Source organism: Rhineura floridana, chromosome 8 (genome assembly GCF_030035675.1).
Source record: "Rhineura floridana isolate rRhiFlo1 chromosome 8, rRhiFlo1.hap2, whole genome shotgun sequence".
Taxonomy (NCBI): domain Eukaryota; kingdom Metazoa; phylum Chordata; class Lepidosauria; order Squamata; family Rhineuridae; genus Rhineura; species Rhineura floridana.
The window spans coordinates 26055420-26075099 of NC_084487.1; the positions used below are offsets into that span (position 1 = coordinate 26055420).

The 19680-nt window shown below is 43.5% G+C and overlaps 1 protein-coding gene across 3 annotated transcripts in view; it reads right to left on the bottom strand.

Moving 5' to 3' along the window:
- Positions 1-563: 563 nt before the first annotated feature.
- B4GALNT3 (beta-1,4-N-acetyl-galactosaminyltransferase 3) overlaps positions 564-19680 on the bottom strand; it is a 122069-nt gene continuing 102952 nt past the window's right edge. For 2 of the 3 annotated variants that reach the window (XM_061638660.1, XM_061638658.1), the window contains 9 exons: positions 19213-19313; positions 17346-17440; positions 14776-15769; positions 12148-12443; positions 10334-10487; positions 9140-9212; positions 5700-5853; positions 3140-3266; positions 564-2884 (listed from right to left, as the gene is read on the bottom strand). In XM_061638660.1, coding sequence (XP_061494644.1) covers positions 2776-2884; positions 3140-3266; positions 5700-5853; positions 9140-9212; positions 10334-10487; positions 12148-12443; positions 14776-15769; positions 17346-17440; positions 19213-19313 — 2103 coding nt within the window. In that variant the 3' untranslated portion in view covers positions 564-2775. The remainder of the gene's footprint in view (positions 2885-3139; positions 3267-5699; positions 5854-9139; positions 9213-10333; positions 10488-12147; positions 12444-14775; positions 15770-17345; positions 17441-19212; positions 19314-19680) is intronic. The other variant, XM_061638659.1, reaches the window with a different exon arrangement.

The following is a 19680-nucleotide window of genomic DNA, read 5'->3' on the forward strand; positions in this document are numbered from 1 at the left end:
AGACAGTCAACATGGCCTTGAAGTCTTCAGGTGGGAAGACAACCCCACCCCCCAAAAATCTGTATCTCTACTTGCCCTAATTTTAAATAGGAGACCACTAAAATTATTTAGTGAAATAGGATGAAAAGCCCTCTAATATTATCCTTTTCTATGTTGCATCGGTCATTTCAGTGGTAACTACTTTTTCCAGTAAATTTATACCTATTATTTGTTCAAACAAAAAGGTAAGATCTAATTTCTCATCTCTGGAGAATGTTTCAGGCAGATGTTTGAGGCTCACAAAATAAAAGAAAACAACGAAGAAAAAAAAACGATCCCCCAACCCAAATATCCTGTAAGGAATCTGTATATGTAAACTGGCTGAGGTGCTTGTACTTCCTCTTGCAAGTAAGGAAAGGTTTGGGAATCATCAGTAAGGCACATATTTCAGAAGTGAATTTAGCTATACCAAAGAACACTCCAGATATTCACACAAGCTGTAAAAAGGAGGAGAGGTACTTCAGAGAAGATGACAACAGAATAGATTCAAACAATAAATTATTTCAGCACTGTCCCTTTAATTTTTCTTTGACTTGCTAGCAAAAGCACATCCTGATCTGCACATCCAATGTTTGTGTCTGTGTGTCACCCAGTTAAAGAGATCTTGTTGATTAAGTAATACGATAATTAAATCTGAGCACATTTAAATATGATTAAATAATTGTTTCGAAGAAAGAGGTTTACTTCGACTTTAGATTGGGGTGGGGGAACCACCAGCTCACAGGCCGGATGTGGCCTGCGGGGTCTTCCCATCCATCCCATAGCCTTGGCCTCTGGCCCCTACTCCACATTCAGGCTTGAAAAAAATTTCCTAAGCCATTTTATCAAGCTGAAATAAAGCATGCCCAGGGTGGTGGTGGTGCACAGTTGTGGAGGAAAGAGTTAACAGAAAGGATTCTGGGAACTTATGTGTTAGGGACAGAAAATGCCACTTCCATTATTGTTTGGCGTGCACACATATAGACACACACACCCCAAAACTGCCTTCATCAGTGAACCCAGCTGCACATTTTACACACAGCAGTTATCTATTGTGTGTGATGTATACTCTGCCACAAGGACGTTGACTGGTGTGTTTCCTGAAAGTGTCAGGCCCAAATTTCACTTCAGCTAGCATCAAAGGCTTTCTCCCTGGTCCTTCCTAAATGGCCATGTAGATAAGCTCCATGTATGTTGATGCTGGGACACCTCTTCTTGATACATAATAATAATAATTATTATTATCTTTATTTATATAATCAATACAAGAGCGTAATAATAAAATCATAACTTTAATTTCTTAATTAATTTTATAAAATATTATATCATGCCCTTAAAAAAAAAGATTTTTTCCCCAGGGTGGCTTGGAACACATTAAAATAAAAAATACAAACAAGTCAACATTAAATCTACAAAATAAATAGGAAAAAAGCATATAAAAGCTATACAATTCAATGGGTCTTACTTCTAAAAAACATGCCCAGGATTGCACTGTAACTCAAGGATGGGAAACTTGCCCTCCAGATGTTGTTGGACTCCATCAGCCCCAGCCAGCATGGCCAATGGTCAGGGATGATGGGAATTGTACTTCCAACAACGACTGGGAGGTTACAGGTCTCCCATCTCTGCTGTAAATGAATCTCCCAACTGCTAGATCACACTTAGTATTCAAGGAAGAGGTGATGGTCTCGTGTTCATTTTCCCCGTTCCCTGTGTTTCCTATGCCACGCTCCATATGACTGTCAAGACAAACACAATTCTGTGCCAACAACCTATTTCAAGTCCTAACAAGGCTTTGACCCTCTTTGATAGTAATTCAATCAAACAGGCTGTTGATTAAGCAAGAAAAATGCAGTCAGTCAGAAGGGAAAGGCACTTCAGTTTCAACCTGAAGTACCTGAGTACCTGAGTAGAGCACAATATGCTTTAAGTGAGGAGAGGAACACGCTGGGCCCCTTAATATGTCCTGGCTGGGCCACTGTACAGGTAATCAGACATAACCCACATCTTTGGTCCAAAGGCATGTATTTCAGGACATGTTTTTTGTTCAAGTATCTCAAAAAAGAAGAAGCTGCGTCATTAAAAATAATCCACACTACACATGAGGGTATATTCCTCTTTCTAACACATTGTGCAAGGCACTCCTTTTCATTTGTACCCGTTGACCGTAGAACTGTGTCGTTAATTTTACTTTTAAGAAGTGAACGTGTATCAGGAAAAACCTTGTAAGAAATAGGAAGGTACCATTGAGGAAACTGGGGGGGGGGGCAGGAAGAGGAGGAGGAGGGAAGAGGCACTTTAGGGAAAGGGCATAGCTCAGTGGTAGAGCACTTGATCTGCATGCGGAAGGTCCCAGGTTCAATGCTCGGCATTCCCGGGTAGGGCTGGGAAAGACTCCCTGCCTGACACTCTGGAGGGCCGCTGGTGGTCAGTGTAGACAATACTGAGCTGGGTGGACCATTTGGTCTGACTCGGAATAAGGCAGCTTCCTACATAGGCTTTTTTGCTTCTCAGAAGTGCTCCTGTGACATGCTGGTGAGAAAGTTGGTTTCAGGCTTTCAGAAATTGCTATCTGGATGGAAGAAGCTAGAGGTAGGATTGTTTTCTTCCCAATTCTATTTCTTTCTCTAGAAAGCTCTCAATAATATGCTTTGACTTTTCTTGCAACTTCTGAATTCATACTATTATTGCTGTGGGAGCGTATGCTTCTTGATATGTCTGGATAAAGTGCACGCTGGGATTCGGGAGTGCAAACGTCTATCGTATCTTCAGCTGACGCCGGTTCCACATACCCCGCTTGGAGTGAAAGTGGTGGAAGAAGTTTCGGAGAGAGAGTCGTTCCACCTCCAGGCCGGCCTGAAAGATTCTGCGAGAGGGAGGGAGATTCCAACAAGAGGCTAATTAGAATTGCTTGCTTTTAGGGAGCTTGGCTTGGCGGGAGAACAATAGGTATAACTTCTGCCATGGGGTGGTCATATTGGGAAAAGCTGGCCCTGTAAAATCTCTCTCTCCCATCTTGAGTAAAGCAAAAGGAACTCCAATTCTAACATCCAGCAACTACTTTAATGTGGGGTTTGTATTCCTCATGCTATAATTCAGGTTGCTACACAACCTCACTCACCTGTCCAAGAGTTCCCAGTCCTCTCCTCCCCATTGCTCCCCAAAGTCTTTGGTGTTCATGCCTCCAATTCGGACCAGATCAGACTTGTATATACCCAGGAGACCAAAGCCATTCACTTCCCAGTAGCCTATGAAAGCAAAATGCAAAGGCATCAGCCACATCTACATTATTTATTACTAAAACATAAAGTTCTCAGACCAACCTATGGCACCTGTTTGTACAGACATACAGTAGGGTCCCACTCATACGGTGGGTTACGTTCCGGACCCCCGATGAAAAGCAAAAACCGCTGAAAAGCGGAACTCATTGAATAGAATGGTGCACGGTGCCCGAAAACCGCCGTAAAAGCGGAACAAGTGCTTATGAGCGGGGCTTTAGTCTAACTGTGTCTAATTGAGACCGCTGCATTAGCGAAGCGCTGTAAAGCAAAGCACTGTAAAGCGGGGCCCTACTGTACAAACAGATGAATAGGGGAAGAACCAACTCAGACTCTCTAGGTGGTATTCAGGTCCTACTCAGAGTAAACCCACTGCTGTTAATGGACATGGTTAAATTAGGTTCATTAATTTCAGTGCGTCTACTCTGAGTAGGACTTAGTTGGATCTCTCTCTCTATATATATATACATACACATATATTTTCCTAATGAATTACAGCCACTCTTCACTGGGAAATAGTATGATGCCATACATTTGGAATGAGGAACCTCAGGCCTTTGGGGGTGGGGCTAAATGCAGCCCTCTGGGTCCCCCGTCTAACCCTCAGGGCTCTTCCCAAGCCACACCCCCTATCTCAAGGCCCACATTCCTCACCATCCATGTTCTGTGCCCTCCTGAGTGCTTTGCCTGGCTGGAATATATCATTGAGCTGGGCTAATGCCCCTTTCTTTCTGGTTGGAGATGTGCTTATTTAGAATCCCTGACTTTTGCTGTGCTTGAATGTACCCTACTGTACAAGGTAAAAGCCACATCTGTGGCCCTGCCCACTTTAGCCTCTGGCCCTACCCACCACTGGCAGCCCCCCAAATGGCCCCCCAAAGACTGTCTATAAGAGAATGCAGCCCTCAGGCTGAAAAAGGTCTCCCTTATCTACCATACATTGTTCTTCATGAATATAGCTCCAGAATGTCTCCCCATATCCTTTTTCAGATAACGGACTATGCCTCACTTGGGTGCTGGATAATACATCTTCAGACTGAAGGTAGGAGCTCTGAATACTCTTCCACTCCAAAATGAAATAAATAAATCACTGCATATTGACAACAAGAATGTCAAGACAAAGGCTAGGCTTAGTTCTGTTCTCCGTGACATGCTAGTTTTCTCCATGAAGGGATTTCTTTTATTTTTTACAGAGGAGAATGCAATCAGCAGTGGTGGCTGGTGCATTAGGGTGAATGGGGCCCTGCCCCACTGATCACAATCTGCCTTCAGCTAGCCCCTACCTGCCCATCTTCTTACAACCCTGTAATTGGCTCTGGCTCCAACTACTGTTGGTCTCCCGGTCTTCCGCCCCAGCAGTTCCAACAGCCACCAGCCGCCAATGAATGTGAGCCTGACATGGTACAGCCCAGATACAGGCTCATCACAAGAGTGAGAACCAGGCCTCTGTGAATTAGATTTTATGGAGAAGTAATCATATGGCCACACTGCATCACACTAACTCCAGGTAAAATCTGCAACTTGAAAGCTTGCCAGCATCAGGTCCTACTTAGTAGAACAGGATGGAACCTTCAAAAGACTTGCATATAAAAACCCAAAATTAACAGTTATTTTGTACTACAGAAACCAGTATACCCGAGGTTGTGTTCCCAAGTACTGCTACATGAAAATAAAATTATAATGAAATCAACAGGTTTTAATTTTAATTAAAAGTAGTTAAAGCCTTGCAAGAAAGCCACATTTTGTGATGTTTGTGTGAATGTGCATGTACAGCTATGAAAACCTTACTGCTAAATGGGTAGCCTTACTAACTATCAGGATGAGACCTCCAAAAATACATTTCTGGCCCCAGACTGCTGTTTGGAGAATGCAGCTGTCCCTGAGAGCGGAAAAGCCCTCCAGACCTCTCTGTTTGGCCCTCTGGCCTCTCTCTTCCTAGCCACACCCTTCACTGGCCCTGTTTGCACCCTCCTTGAATGTTTTTGCCTGGCTGGAATGTGTCCTGAACTCTGACAATGCCTCTTGCTTGCCCGGATGGAGGATAGAGGAGGGTGTGTGAGTGTGTGTAGAAACTAGCCTACTGTGCAAAGGTAAAAATTACATTCCTTGCTCTGCCCGCGTCTGCCTCTTGCCACACCTGCTACTGGCATGTGGCCCCTGGAAGGTTGCCCAGAAGGAAATACGGCCCTTGGACTGAAAAAGTTTCCCCATCCCTGCTATACAGAATATTTCCCTTGCCTTTTCCTAGACCTACACCCTCCTTTGTAAGAAACCACCATCTTAACCATCTCTGAAAGGTTAAACTATGTAAAATCTGTTCAATGGCACATTGATAATGAGGAATAAAAATGCACAGAGAAACTATATTTTTTATCCAAAAGGTTTCTTCCCATAACCCCTCACCATCAGGCCATTGTGGGGATGCACCACACTGCAGCCTCATAACCATGGGTGCAAAGGCCATTTTCCCTTCCACACAGTGCTTCCGAATTGAGTCGATGATCCCTGACGGGAAATGGATGTGCAGATCACACAGGAAAACGATGCTGTGTGAATCCTGTAAGCAGAGAAATAGAGCAGTCAGGCTGTTATCCCCCACAGCTCATCCTGTTCAAGAGGGTGCACTCATGAACATGTGGAAGGGCTTATCACAGAAATGCCCGTGGAAAGAGAGAAGTGGGCATAATGCATCAAAATGCAACACTCCTTGCTCTGAGATGATTTCTGATAGGCAAAACATCCCAGTCAGATATTTGAGCAATGTTTTTGTGGAAAGACATTCTACTACTTCTATAGACAGATTTTGTTTTCATTGATGAACCACACTTTTAAGCCCCATCTGCACTATACATTTAAAGCAGTGCCATACCACTTTAAACAGCCATGGGAACTGCAGTTTGTTAAAGGTGCTGAAAGTTGTTAGGAGACCCTTATTCCACTCAGAGAGCTACAATTGCCAGAGTGGTTTAACCAGGCCCGCCCTTAGCATGTGCGGGGCCCGGGGCAAAAGCATAGTTGCCCCCCCCCACATTCTTTCAATGTAACAGAGACAGCTATGAACAGCTTACGAAACAGTATCATTTCAAGACCATTCCTGGGAAGGAAAAAGCCGACTGTGGTGCAAATTCAGAAGTCTGACCTACAAATTCCCAAGGAGCGTGAAATGGTGGAAGACATTCGCCCCAGTTAGCCCCGGCCTGGGGGGGGGGGGAGGCAGCAACAACATATGCTATCTATCCCTTGAAGGAATGAAGCTGCCCGGTGGTTTTTTATTTGCTTAAGAACTAGCCACTTTATTCTGCTACATACACATCTGGGAGGAAAGAAGAAGTGAGAAAGTCCAAAGCCCACACTTGGGAGAAGATATTTCAAGAAAAAAACCAGGCCTTCATGTAACCAACTCTGATTGGTTACACTGGTGTCATGACCCTTGATTGGCTTGACCATGTAGCCAGCTAGAAAAACCTTTTCTTAAGACAGACTGTGCCCAAGTACAATCTGTTGAGATGGGCAGTGAACAGATGGGGAGGTGTGAAATGGCAAGGATTCAAGGGGCATCCCCCCCCAAAAAATCCCTTTACTAGACTGAAAAATTTCACCCTCCAAATTTGTCTAGACCTATTCTTCACAAAATATAGTGATCACAACAGAGACACTCATGGTTGTTAGACAACTAAGGTATATTCAAGATAAAACCAATGGGCCACATGTAGTCATGCTGATTATTTTCAATGAATAGGGCTAACAATAGATAAAGCCCACCATGACATCACCCAGATATGAGGAAGAACCACAGAAACAGCTACCAGGTCACTCCAGGTGTAAACTGGCCTAAATTTGCATTGATATTGGCTGGATACTATGATTGTCTAAACACCATCAGTCGGTGCACTCTGATGATCCACTATGCTATTCCAAGGGTGTGTGTGTGTGTGTTTTTTTTAAATAGACTTTGAGGCCTTTTTAAGCTGGAGAAAGCCTCTTTTAGTTTTGCAGGGTGTAACCTCAATGTGTATTGTTTGTGTATTGTCTTAGAAAGTGTGAATCAGGTAGGTTCGCCTTTAAATGCAAACAGAATCAAATTCCTCCCACATCCCTACTGGCGACCCCATGGTAAGCATCATCCCAACCCCTCCTTGACTCTTCACCAAATTTCTTCCTTTTGCAAATGAGACAGAAAAAAAACCCGGCCTCATATTGAGAGAGCAAAGTCATTTACAAAAGTAGGGGTCAGGATTCAGCTCTGCACTATTCCAGGCCATGCCCTGTGACCTTAGTAACATATTGTGGCCCACCTATGAGACAGAAGTAAGATGAGGGATTGTGTCAAAGTAAAGAATACACATACATACATACCCCAAAGGAAAACAAACAAACAAAGGATAAATTAAATGCATTCCTTAATAGACAAAAAAGATTTAAAGAGTTCGTTGATTTATTAGGAGTTATATAAAAAGCTAGTAAAGCAACTGCATCATATGTATATGTACTTTGTCCATTTTTAAAAAAAGAATATAGCTTTTAAAACCACTCTATGAATTGGACAGGGAAGTGATAAACCCACATCTGGAGACCAATTGGAGATTTACCATTTTCTTTGGAAGCAATTACATACTTACTAAGCCATTTTGCAATTTTATGACTTTGGTATTTGCAGATATGAATGTCTTCCAATGGTGCTTCTGTGCAGAAGAACACCTAATAAGAGTTCAGCTTTTTTTTTTTTAAATCCAGTTCTTATTTTTCACTTTGATTTAAAACAAATAATTGTGATTTTTTTTGTACATTATCTGTAGGTTGGGTGTCTGTTGGGGGCTGTTTTAGATATAGGCTTTCGCTTGCCTGCTCTGTCACTGATTCTTGGGCCTGGCCGTCATGCCACCATCCAACACTGGGCTCGCTTGGTGCCTGCCGCCAGGAGCCTCATCGCCCTGCTGGGGTCCATTTGCAGATGAACTACACCCCCTCAGCTTGCCCACCGGAGGGAGGGTGCCATCTTGCAACCCGCAGCGAGCCGCCTATTCACCTGCAGCCCGCCATGGTGCGCACGCTCCTTTCCAGGTCGCTGCTCCTGCCACACTACAGCAGCTGCAGCATAGCGACCCCGGACCTCCAGCAGGTCCCCGTGGCATGAGCGGGACAGGCGGCAGCGAGCACGTCCCCGTCGAGCGGCTGCCTCCTCCTCCTCTGGTGGCAGCACCCCCTTATTGTTTGCACCCGAGGCGGCCTGCCCACCCCACCCCCCTTGGTATGCCACTGTGCAGATTGCCAAGCGTGGGGCCCCTCCCAAAGTGCGGGGCCTGGGGCAACTGCCCCGCTTCCCGGTGCCGAGGGGCAGTACTGGGTTTAACAATCCCAGGGAAGTCTGAGAATTATGACTGTTTAAAGTGATATAATGCTGCTTTAAATGTACAGTGCCGAGATTAACCCAAATGTTTAATCTAAATCCACTTTTCTGTAATTTAAGTCCATGGCCTCTTGTCGTCTTCTTGTCCTCAGAAGAACAATTTCCCTCCATCTTTCCAACATCCATCTACATATCTGAAAAGGATAAACATATTCTCACCCTGCCCATCCCAGCATCACCCATTTTCTTTTCTCTGGACTAACCCAACTTGCTCATGTGATTCATCTTCTCTGAGGAAAAGGGCTATATGAATGCAACATTATTTTAAACCCTTTTCAGTCATACAGGAACCACCTAACATTATGCAGCTGAGATTTTTTTAGCTCAGCTCAACCAGGTGCCCTACAGATGCTTTGGACCACAACTCCCAGTGTAGTCCAAAACATCTGGAGGGTACAGCATTAGCAACCACTGCCTTTGGCCTATTATCACTCACCTTCACTAGGTCTATCCCAGCCTGCAGGCCTGCAGAGCGCTCAAAATTCCCTGTTAGCCGCAAATACTGGTATCTGAAGACAAGTCAGAAAAGAATTGGGTTATATTTTACTGACAAAACAAGCCTCTTGTTCAGACGTATTAAGCCTGGAAGCTGCCCTGATTGTTGCCACCATGGGGTCTATTTTTTTTTTTATAACCAGGCGGAAACCAAAATCAGGATTGTCAAGACACAATGTGATCCTGTAGAAGGAGAGCTGGATCCTGGGAGCTCTGAGTTCAAGCCCCACTTATCCTATGCACTCACTGTCCAATTCAAAGCAAGTCCCTCTCTTTCTCAACTTCAGCCTTTCCCCTGAAGATGAGAAAACAATAGGAGCCTATTTTCACAGGGCTGTAAGACAAATGGTAAATTAAAAGGGTTCTATAAAGAGAAGAAGGAATAGGGATGGGGGAGGAATCCACAGGTCAGATTCCAAAACAGGCTCACCTGATTGGATTCAGGCAGCTCATGACCTGGACTGGATCATGAGCCCACTTCAAAATCCACAGTCCTGCAGACCCCTTTACAAGATGTCCAAGAGCTGCAGCACTGTCTTTGTCTGATACTATTTTTCCTTCCTTTTAAAAAGCTTGGCCCTCCAGGCACCCCCAGCCTGGAGTGGCTAGTGCACAGGGATCCTTGCTGCCACATGCTTTGAACATAATAGGGGGGGGGTTAGCCTGAGGGCCATATTCTCTTCTAAGCAACCTTCTGCGGACCACATGCCACTGGGGGGAGCAGAAGCAAAAGTGGGCAGAGCAACTAATGTGAATTTTTACCTTTGTACAGTTGGTTAGTTGCTTCCCATTGACACATTCCTCTCTGTTCTTCCATTCAATCAAGTAGGGAGTATAATCAGAGTTCATGGACATAAACCATGGTTAGTGCTAACTAGGGTTCTTGCTTAAGCCAGAATCTTCAGTTTGTGGTTTCACATCCCGAGCTAAGCAAAGAACTCTAGGCTGGTTTACTCTAAGAGAGAATTGACTTGTCAGATGGAATTCACAATTCAGAAGTGCAAGGTGGGGAAAAGGAGCATGCCGCCCCACAGCCCATTACTAATGCTTAACCAATAAGGAATATTATGATTGCATCAGCCCGTTACCTGCTGGCCCATGTACCTGTTCCTAAATGCAAGAGACCTATTCTCACCTGCGCAAGGTGGACCTTTTGAGAGCCTTTTCTACATCCATGTCATCACTACTGTAGTCTGTGATGATGATGTTGAAATAGGGATCCTTAGTAACCCTAAACAGCTCTTCCATATCAGAAATGAACTGCAGCACCCAGCGTGCCTGGTTTTTCACTGAATGACAGAAGGAATAAGTAGAAGAAAAGAATCAGAATAAAGCTGGTTTTAAAGAGTAGTGTTATGTGCAAAATGGACAAGACACACACTTTTTTGCTTCAAGTAAACAGGGATGCAGCTACATGGCAGAGTACATGAATTATATGCATATGGTTCTATCTTCAGTTGCTGACACCTCCAATGCAGATGGAATATAAGTTTGCTCATTATATCCCTATTTTTTAAAAAATACTTAATATCTTGCTGGAAATATTCTATCCCAAATGCTACAGATACAAATGCAGCTATTTCCAGAGGAGTAGCCATGTTAGCCTGTTGCAGCAGGAACTACAAACAGTCTTGTGGCACCTTATCAGCTAACAAATGCAGCTATACAGCAAATAAAGAGATGCAGCTAAGATAATGAAACAGTTTGCTTGGAGGAAAGGCGCAGCTTTGGTTTTTCACTGATCAGCTTGCATCGTCAAGCCAGAGGCAGAATCTTTAGTGGGCCTTCTAGACCATATCAGAAAAATCTTCCAGGGTCAGCAGAAAATGCCACCAATGATGCTGTGGCACATGCCCAGAGCTATGGTTGCATCATCATGATCATAAATTCTGCACCAAGGGAACCCAAATTTTATGTCAAATTCTATAAAAAGCTAAGAACTGTAAACATTGTCTAAATTAAGCATGTTTTCGCTATTTCTTTCATTTAGTGTAAGATATTCTGCTTTTTTTAAAAAAAAAACACCAACAACCACCCACAAATCTGCAAAAAAATTATTCTGGTTTTGCTAGTTATGCAGATAGGGAGGAGTTTTACAGGGCATTGACACTCCAACCTTTGACCAGTGAAAAGCTTCATGAACACCTCTGCTTAGCTGTTTTCAAGCCTATCTTTGCAATCAAAAGTTGCTTTAGAATCTAGAACACCAGTTGTGAAGTTGTTAGGATGCTGGATTCATAGACCACAGCTCTGACTTCACTCATTGGCTAAAAACACTGACAGGCAGGCCAACCAGGCTGGGTCATTTCACAGGTATCACTTCCTGCACATTTTCATAGAATCACAGTAGCGTTGGAAGGACCTATACAGTCATTGAGTCTCCCTGCTCAACATAGGAATCCTAATTAAACCATACTTTATAATTTTCTTTCTAGAGAACTAGAGACTTACTTTTTTAAAAAAAATGAAAGCTCAGAGTCTGGGGGCCCTGCCTGGAGGTGGTAATGAAGGCTTTAGCAGGTGCCCCTGGTGTACCCTTTTGTTGGAATGATGTCACTTGGTACTGGAGTAAAACTATATATCCAACTATCATGATGATTCTATTCTAGACCCGAGGATATTTTGTCCCAGGAGAATTTGGGATATGGGACAATTTGGAATATGTGATGGAGAATCCCAATTGTCTTCTGGATGGATAAAAAAGAGCCCAGGGTATTACCTGGGCACTGAGAGTAAGAAAAATAACTAAGGTTGCCAGATGTAATTTAAAAATACTGTTCCTCAAGATATATGATTTCAAGGGGAAATCATGGTAGAGGACTTTCATGATCTAGCACACCTCCCCATGCGAAGCTCAGGTGGGAGAGGGCAAAATCTCATCATTCCCCATTGCTATTTTGACAAGATGTGAAATGTTAAGACCATCATAAAGCAATCACTTCCCCTTACCTGGCACTATGAAGTGGACAACGGCACGATGATTCCAGGAAAAGCCCGATGGCCAGCATAGGACAAACTCAGTTTTGCTGGCCAACAGGTGACGCTGGCGGCCCCAAGCCAAATCCTTCATAATTTCCTCCTCCTCGCCACTACTTATACCATGCCAGTCCCGTGCAAAGATGTATTCCGAGAAACGGACAATGCGCTTGTCCCGCTCCAACAGCTCCAGCTCCAGAAAGTAGCGGCTGCCTCGCAGGTGATCCTGCCGCTTCTCTATATTCACAATGCGCAGCAGTTGGAATCGCCTGCAAGTGGTAGAAAGGGCTGTAGCTCAGTGAAAGAGCATCTGCCTGGCATGCAGAAGGTACGAGGTTCACTCTCCAGTATATCCAGGTAGGCTTTGGAATGTCCCCAAGTCTGAAACCTTGGAGAGCTGCTGCCAGTGTAGACAATATGGAGCTAGATAGATCGATGGACTGACTTGGTATAAGGCATCTTACTATGCTCCTGTGTAGCATCATGTTTGCACACCAGGTCCTTGGGCTGTGTCATTCCCAGCTCATTACAGGCCTGATGCACATAAGATCTGCACCATATGCTTTGCCCAATTCCTGTTTTCACTACAACAGATCAGCCAGACTCGCCTAATGCCTGCACCATGCCTGTGTTTCCCCAAATATGATCAGCCACCAGGCCTTCCAAAAACTAAAATAAAAATGGCAGGTTCCATAATACTGCAATGTGCTCTGGGTAGGCTGCCCTGTGCCTTTGGTTCAGAAGCTTCAGCTGGTGCAAAATGCAGCGGCCAGACTGCTGATGGGGGCCATGGCCAACAACATGTGCACCAATCTTAAAAGCCATCTGCCCTGGCTGCCCATCCACTACTAAGCCAGGTTCAAGGTCCTTGTGTTAATTTACAAAGCCCTGAACCGCTAAGGTCCAACATATCTTAGGGACTGTCTGGACCCTTATATCCCAGCTTGATCACTGAGATAATCTGCAGGAGCACCTTTGGTGGTCCCCCGAGTTGGCATGGTTTATTTAACATCGACCCAAAATCGAGCCTTCAGTGTCATCGGCCCAGGTCTCTGGAATGCTTTGCCAACAGAGATTCAGCAGGGGCCTTCTGTTTTAACTTTTAAACGTCTACTGAAAACCTTTCTGTTCCACCAGGCTTATGCAGGCAATTAAGAAGATGTATTTTTGCAATAGTTGACCTTTGTTTCTACTGTATTTTTTTATTTGTTGTAAACTGCTTTGCTTTTTTTAAAAAAATGAAATAGCGGTATACAAATATATTTATAAATAAATAAATAAGCCAAGACACCTTCTGCCTTCCAGACAAGTTGGCCTAATACACCTATGGTACAGTGGGGTGAGGAGGAAGAATCCCCAGTTATTCATGAGGCAGCTGGGAAGGCCAGAGAACAACTGGATGAATGGACAGAGAGGTGAAAGGGCAACCCATGGTGGTGCTGGTGAAGGTTTTGCCCACCTCTCATCTGGATGGTTGGATCCCAGGGAACCCGGAAGCTGTAGTTTTATTTATATTGATTTATTTTTGTTTACATTTATATCTCACCTTTCTTCTATCATGGAATCCTAGGTGCAATATATGTGGTTCTCAGGCAGTCACCTATCCATGCACTGGCCAGACCCACACCAACTTAGCCTCAGCAAGGTGGTGGCCTCATTTTCCTTCAGCCCATGTTCGAGATCCATAGCTTTCTTACAGAATTTCAGTCTGATGATTCAGTTCTGGGGCAAGGGAATGACTCTTAAACCAGAATTAAAATCTGTAGTGTAGATAGCCTCCTTCAGTACTCCCTTGCCTTGCAACCAACACATATATGCCATAGCCCTCAGTACCACCATCACCCTCTGGGCTTGTCAGGTTACTAGGACCAAGTGCTGGCAAAGTCTAGCCCACCCATCCCCAAAGTGGAGAGAGTAAGGAATCACAAGTTAGTTTGCATGACTCTAGATTCAAGTCTGTGGCACTCAACATGGAAATGCCAGAATATAAGGATCAGGCACAGCATAAGTGAGGGTTCCTGCCTCATATTCCTAGCTCCCCAGGACAACAGCAAAACTTATTGTCTCATCCCTTATATACACAACTGATCATTGTGCTCTGCAGCTGAGGGCCTCCTGCTGAGACCATCTTATCAGGAGGTCCGTTCTGCACAATATAGGAACTGGGCCTATCCTTTGGAATTTCATCCCATTATATATTACATAGGTGCCATCTTTGTTATCTTTTTTGCACCTACTGAGACCTTCTTTCAACAAGCCTTTTAAGTGAAGATCTTTCCAAGTCTGCATCAGTATTGCAATTGTTTTTAGATGTTATATTGTTTGTGTGTTCACCACCCTGGGGACCTTTGTGAGGAAGGGTGGGATATTATTATTATTATTATCATCATCATCATCATCATCGTCAACAACAACAACAACAACAACAACAATAAATGTTCAGTGTAAAAATGAAGACCAATTCACTCTTCATTTCACAAAGAGATCTGGCAGAATTTCTAGCTGCCTATAGAAACCCAGAGAGTTCAACATATATGTTCCATTCTACAATTGCTAGCCTGAGTAAGGATAAGAGAGACTGTAAGATGCCTTCTGACTCACCCTTTGTTCTTTTGGTTGAGTTTCTTTAAGAATAAATGAGTGATCGTAAGGGCTTCCTTCTCTTTTAACAGCAGGTTTCCTGAAGTGTTGCACTTCAAGTCAATCCAGTCTGTCCTCAGCATCTGGAAGTCCAAGTTATTTGCCCTGAAAGTCTGCTCCCAGTTCACTAGCTGGTCAAATGCAGGCATGTTTTCAAACTCCTCTTCTTCATTTTCCCCTTCTTCCATTTCCTCAACCACCACCACCTCGTCTTTACTCTCCTCTTCATGCACTGCTAGCTGAGCAGAATCAGTCGTGACAGGCTGCTGGGAATCCAGATCCATCCTTCCTAAAATGACATTTGCAGCATCTGCTGCCTTATGTTGGGCTATATATGAGTCTACCTGGTTAAGCCACTGGTCCTTGTGAATAGTCTGTTGTCGTAGGGTTGCTTTTCCAGCTCCTTTGTCAGGTTCTTGGGATTGCCTCCTTGTTTTTGTGGTGTCTAATGATGGCCCCTTGTTTCTGTTTGAATTAAAATTTAAGGTTTCTCTTGGGATCCTTCCAGCTGAGCCCCTGTGACTAATGGGATTTTGTTCCCCAGCCCCTTTGGGCATCTTCTTAGCCTGTAAGCCCTCGTCTCTTGCTTTTCTCTTGGTACTTGATAACTCATGGGCACTCCTGTAACGATGAGGAGAGCTTTTGGCGTTTCCTTGGATTCTGCTGTTCAAATGCGGCCTCCTCATTGGTGAATTTCTTTCTGGGCTGGTGTTACTGTTGGTCTGATTGACCAATGTCATTATCTGCCTTTTGGATTCTTTTCTCTGCGTTCCTTTTCCAGCAACTGACAAGAGATTCCGCCGCTTTTGCAGGGAATAATCATAAACATTGCCGTACTCCGCTGCCAGGTTGGAATTTCTTTCCACTTTTGGTCTGGTGGAGTTTAATGGAGGATTCATGCCTTCTGTTTCTAGGTCTTCATACTGGTTATCATCAAAACCTTCTTCTTGATAGCCTGAAAAGATCACACACCAATTGCATATCTTGGGCTTTGCTTCTCTCTCTCCAAATTTTGAGCAGAGAAAGGAATTAAACTCTCTGACCTCCCCAGCCCACCATATCTTCTGCTGCAGCCCTTCCTCAAAAAGCTACATCTTCCTGAGGCTGGGGACAGGGAAATAGTTTTGAAGAGAGTTGAAAGTAGTATGATAGAGCCATTGCTACATGTTGCATAAACATTCCTTTCTTCTGAAGCATTAGAAAAAACTCATTTGGCCAAAGACAACAGGAAAACCAAAAAGCTGAATGTATGCACCGTGAACAATGAGGATTATCACACTACTATATTTTTTTTTGGGGGGGGAAGCTATCACCTGTCTGCTAGGTATGTATGTGAGGGCTAGAGATGTTGGAGTATTCCAGTGAAAATGGAAAATGAAGCAGTAGTTTCCAATGTTTACTTATTTGTCCTAAGTCCAGAACAGAAAGTGAACCAACAAATACGATTGGTATTTGCTGTTCTTGCTTTCAGTTTGCAAATTACATGTAATTTACTGTGTGTGTCCCCATTTGCATTGTATTTCCTTTGCGCTGAAATGAAATGGGTTGAATAATGTAATGACAACATAATGTACACAATTAATTACATAATTAAGTAAGTTATGTAAGTTTGCCACTGCAAGACGAATAAAGTAATTTGGGGGAGAAGACAAACTGCAGCAGAATGGAAACAGTGCTGCATAAGATGGTACAGGGTGGAATGGAAAACTATGCCTTCTTACATCCCTAGTGAGGGCCAAACTATATATAACATGGGAGATCTGTAATCTGATATCCCAACATAATAAAAAAAAAACATTAAAAACCCTGAAATGCAGCTGGGGCACCGAGCATATAACCATTTTTCTTTGTTATTTTGCTATTTTCCCAATCTAAATTGATCAGTCTCAAGTTGCTGTTTGCCTTGTAGGCAGGCACAGGGTCCAAGCCACAGGTCTTCTTTAGGCTGCAGACACACCATACATTTAAAGCACATATAAAGCATATTATTTCCCCAAGACTCCTGGGAACTGTAGTTTGTGAAAGATACTGGGAATTGTAGCTTTTTGAGGGGTAGACTACAGTTCCCAGGATTCTTTGTATGGTGTTTAAGCAGCCTCAATCTGTGTTTTGTACTCTGCTTATATGGTGGCTGGGTGCATTGCAAAATGCAGTTTGAATGAGATTCCATCCATCCATCATTTTAATTTCTCAGAGGCATCAATGCATATAAATTAGCATATGCATGTTTGTGTCATGGATCTGTCTCCCAAATCCTTTCAGTACCTAGCAGGCAAAAAATACAACCATCCTGGGGTTTTATTTTGATACAGGTGTTGCATTTTGAAAAGGGGGAAAAACACATGCTTCCACACAAACTAAGCATCTTGTCCACATTAGCCAAGTTTCTCATTCTGGTTTCACCTCATTTGCCATAAACATGAAACCACCTCCTATGATTTTGCTGACTGCAAGCTTTCTATTTCTTTATCACTCATTTCATTTGTCAGCACTAAAGCACAAGGTTGGTGAAACAACCTTTCCAAGTTTACCATGAAGATGCACACCTGGCAGTTTTGTTTTTTCCTCAGACTCTGGATTTCTCCCTTCTGGATGGTCCATTTTCATGTATTTGGAGAATCCAAATCTGCATGAGTTAAAAGGGAAACCTAGGCATTATGATTGCTGCACTGTTAAGCTTAACTAGCATGTAACACTCCCCTTTTGCTCTGTTCGACATCTCTTCAGCTTGTGGGGTCCATTTTATATAACAAGCAGAATCAAGCGGTAAAGGGTTTCCTGGACTGCACTACCTTCAAGCTGCAGGTGGCAGACTGCATGTTTATTATTTTCCCTACTCTATGCAAATAGAAAAAATAACATGCCAGAGAACCTAGTTTTTTTTTTTAATGTGCAAGTTGTTTTACCTAAGCAAACCACTGCCTATAAAAACGGTATAGGGAAAAGCTGTACCACTTGATTCTGCTGACTGTATGAACCAGCCCTTAATCCTGCTAGTCCTGTTCCTTGCACTTTTCTTCTAACTCTCTGCAACACAGCCTACTTATTCTTTACTTTCAAAAGGATCATGCAGCTTGCTTACTTTATTTATTTAAACAAGATTTATATACTGCTTGATTGTAATAAAACCTCAAAGCTGTGTACAAATTATTTAAATTATATCCCTTGCAATACTGGCATTGTGAACCCTCTTTCTGGATGGGGGCATCTAGTGCATTTGGATAGCAAGATGTTTAGACAACTGGATTTATATAGGTTTACATGGACTGTGTGATAGAAACAAATAATATATGCTAACTGAATAAGTGAAGGGCAATTAACAGGACTTTATTTGCAGCAAACAGAAGTAGCAGCTGTAGATTCTGCTTGCATAAAACAATTTTCCAATACAGATATCACTTCCATGTGGAAAAACTGTTTACATACTGTACCACGTGACAAGCACATGCCTACTTTGCTGCAAGGATGCTCTAAAGGAACCCAAAGCCAATCCTGCATTCTGCACCAAACGGGTGGCTTAGGCTAGGTGACCTTCACAAGTATGAACTTAGTATACTTTTAGAGTATACATGAACATTTTTTCTACTTGGACAAGTTATCTATGTAGGGAAAAAAACATGTATCCCATGTATATACTCTATAAATATACCAAGTTCACACTTGTGAATTTCATTAAAGTCATCTAGTCCAACTCACCCACTCAGATATTCAGGTAGGAAAGAATCTTGTAGAAAGCAGCCTTTATTCCTTTTAACCTTGCTGCCCTGGGTTCCTGCTGGGAGGAAGGGCAGGATATAAATCAAATAATAAATAAATAAACCTTGTGAAGTCACCAAGGACCCTCAGTTCCCATCCTGTCTGACAGGAACCAAGTTACTGAAAAGTCTTTCAAACAGCAAGAGAGCTGACTACCAGGGCCGGCATCAGACTGCAGTGGGCCCTTGAAGATGGTGGTGGTACTACTGCCACTGCCATCGGGGGCTTAAATGGGCCTGGCTGCATCAGCAGCTTAGCTTGCTGCACACACACACCTGCCGTCACCCAAGATGGTGTGGTGCTGCAGGAAGTTGCGCAGCCAGCCTGCGCTGGCAGCGGCAGAGGATGTTGCCTTGGAGGGTGGCTGCAGCTCTGCACTCTGTGCCCACGTCAGGTCACAGGGCTCACACTCTGTGACCTGATGCTAGCATGGATCATGGAGCGGGAGCTACTCCCACCCAGCCCCAGCAGCAGAGGCCCCTCTCAGTGCCAGATGCCCTCGGCCAGTGCCAACCTGGCCGCCCACTGGCACAGGGCCTGTTGACTACATCTTTTAGCTAGCAATCCTCCTCTCCTAGAAATAAGCCCCTCCTTTCCAGTAAAAAAGTAACCAAGATCAGTTACCTAGAAGGATGGTTTTACCTGCTCAGGTAATAGTCATTTTCCTGGTAAAAGCACTTATTATATGTCTCCATGTGAGTCAAGCGACTGTAGTCATTGGGATATACAAAAGACAAATGAACCTGGAAAGAGTAAGGAAAGTCCGCACACAAACAATATCAACACTAAAATTGAACTTCAGGGTTACTTTGTGTAATCAGGGACAGCCACAGTTTTTCAGAGAGTACCGGTCAGTTCTATTATCCTCAAAAATCAATAAACATGCCACAGCCTTATTTATATGCTGTGCACTGACTATTGTGTACCTGTGTAGAATTTTGAGAGAGATGCTTAGTTGTGCATACCTAGGACAGTGGACATGCTGTTGATTATGCAGCTGACTATTCCAAAATGGAAGAGGAGAGTCAACCACTCCTAAACATTTAGAGGCGATTTTCCTTATTTTTAATTCAAACTTTTTAGCGTAAGCCACTTTGAGCTTGGAAAGAA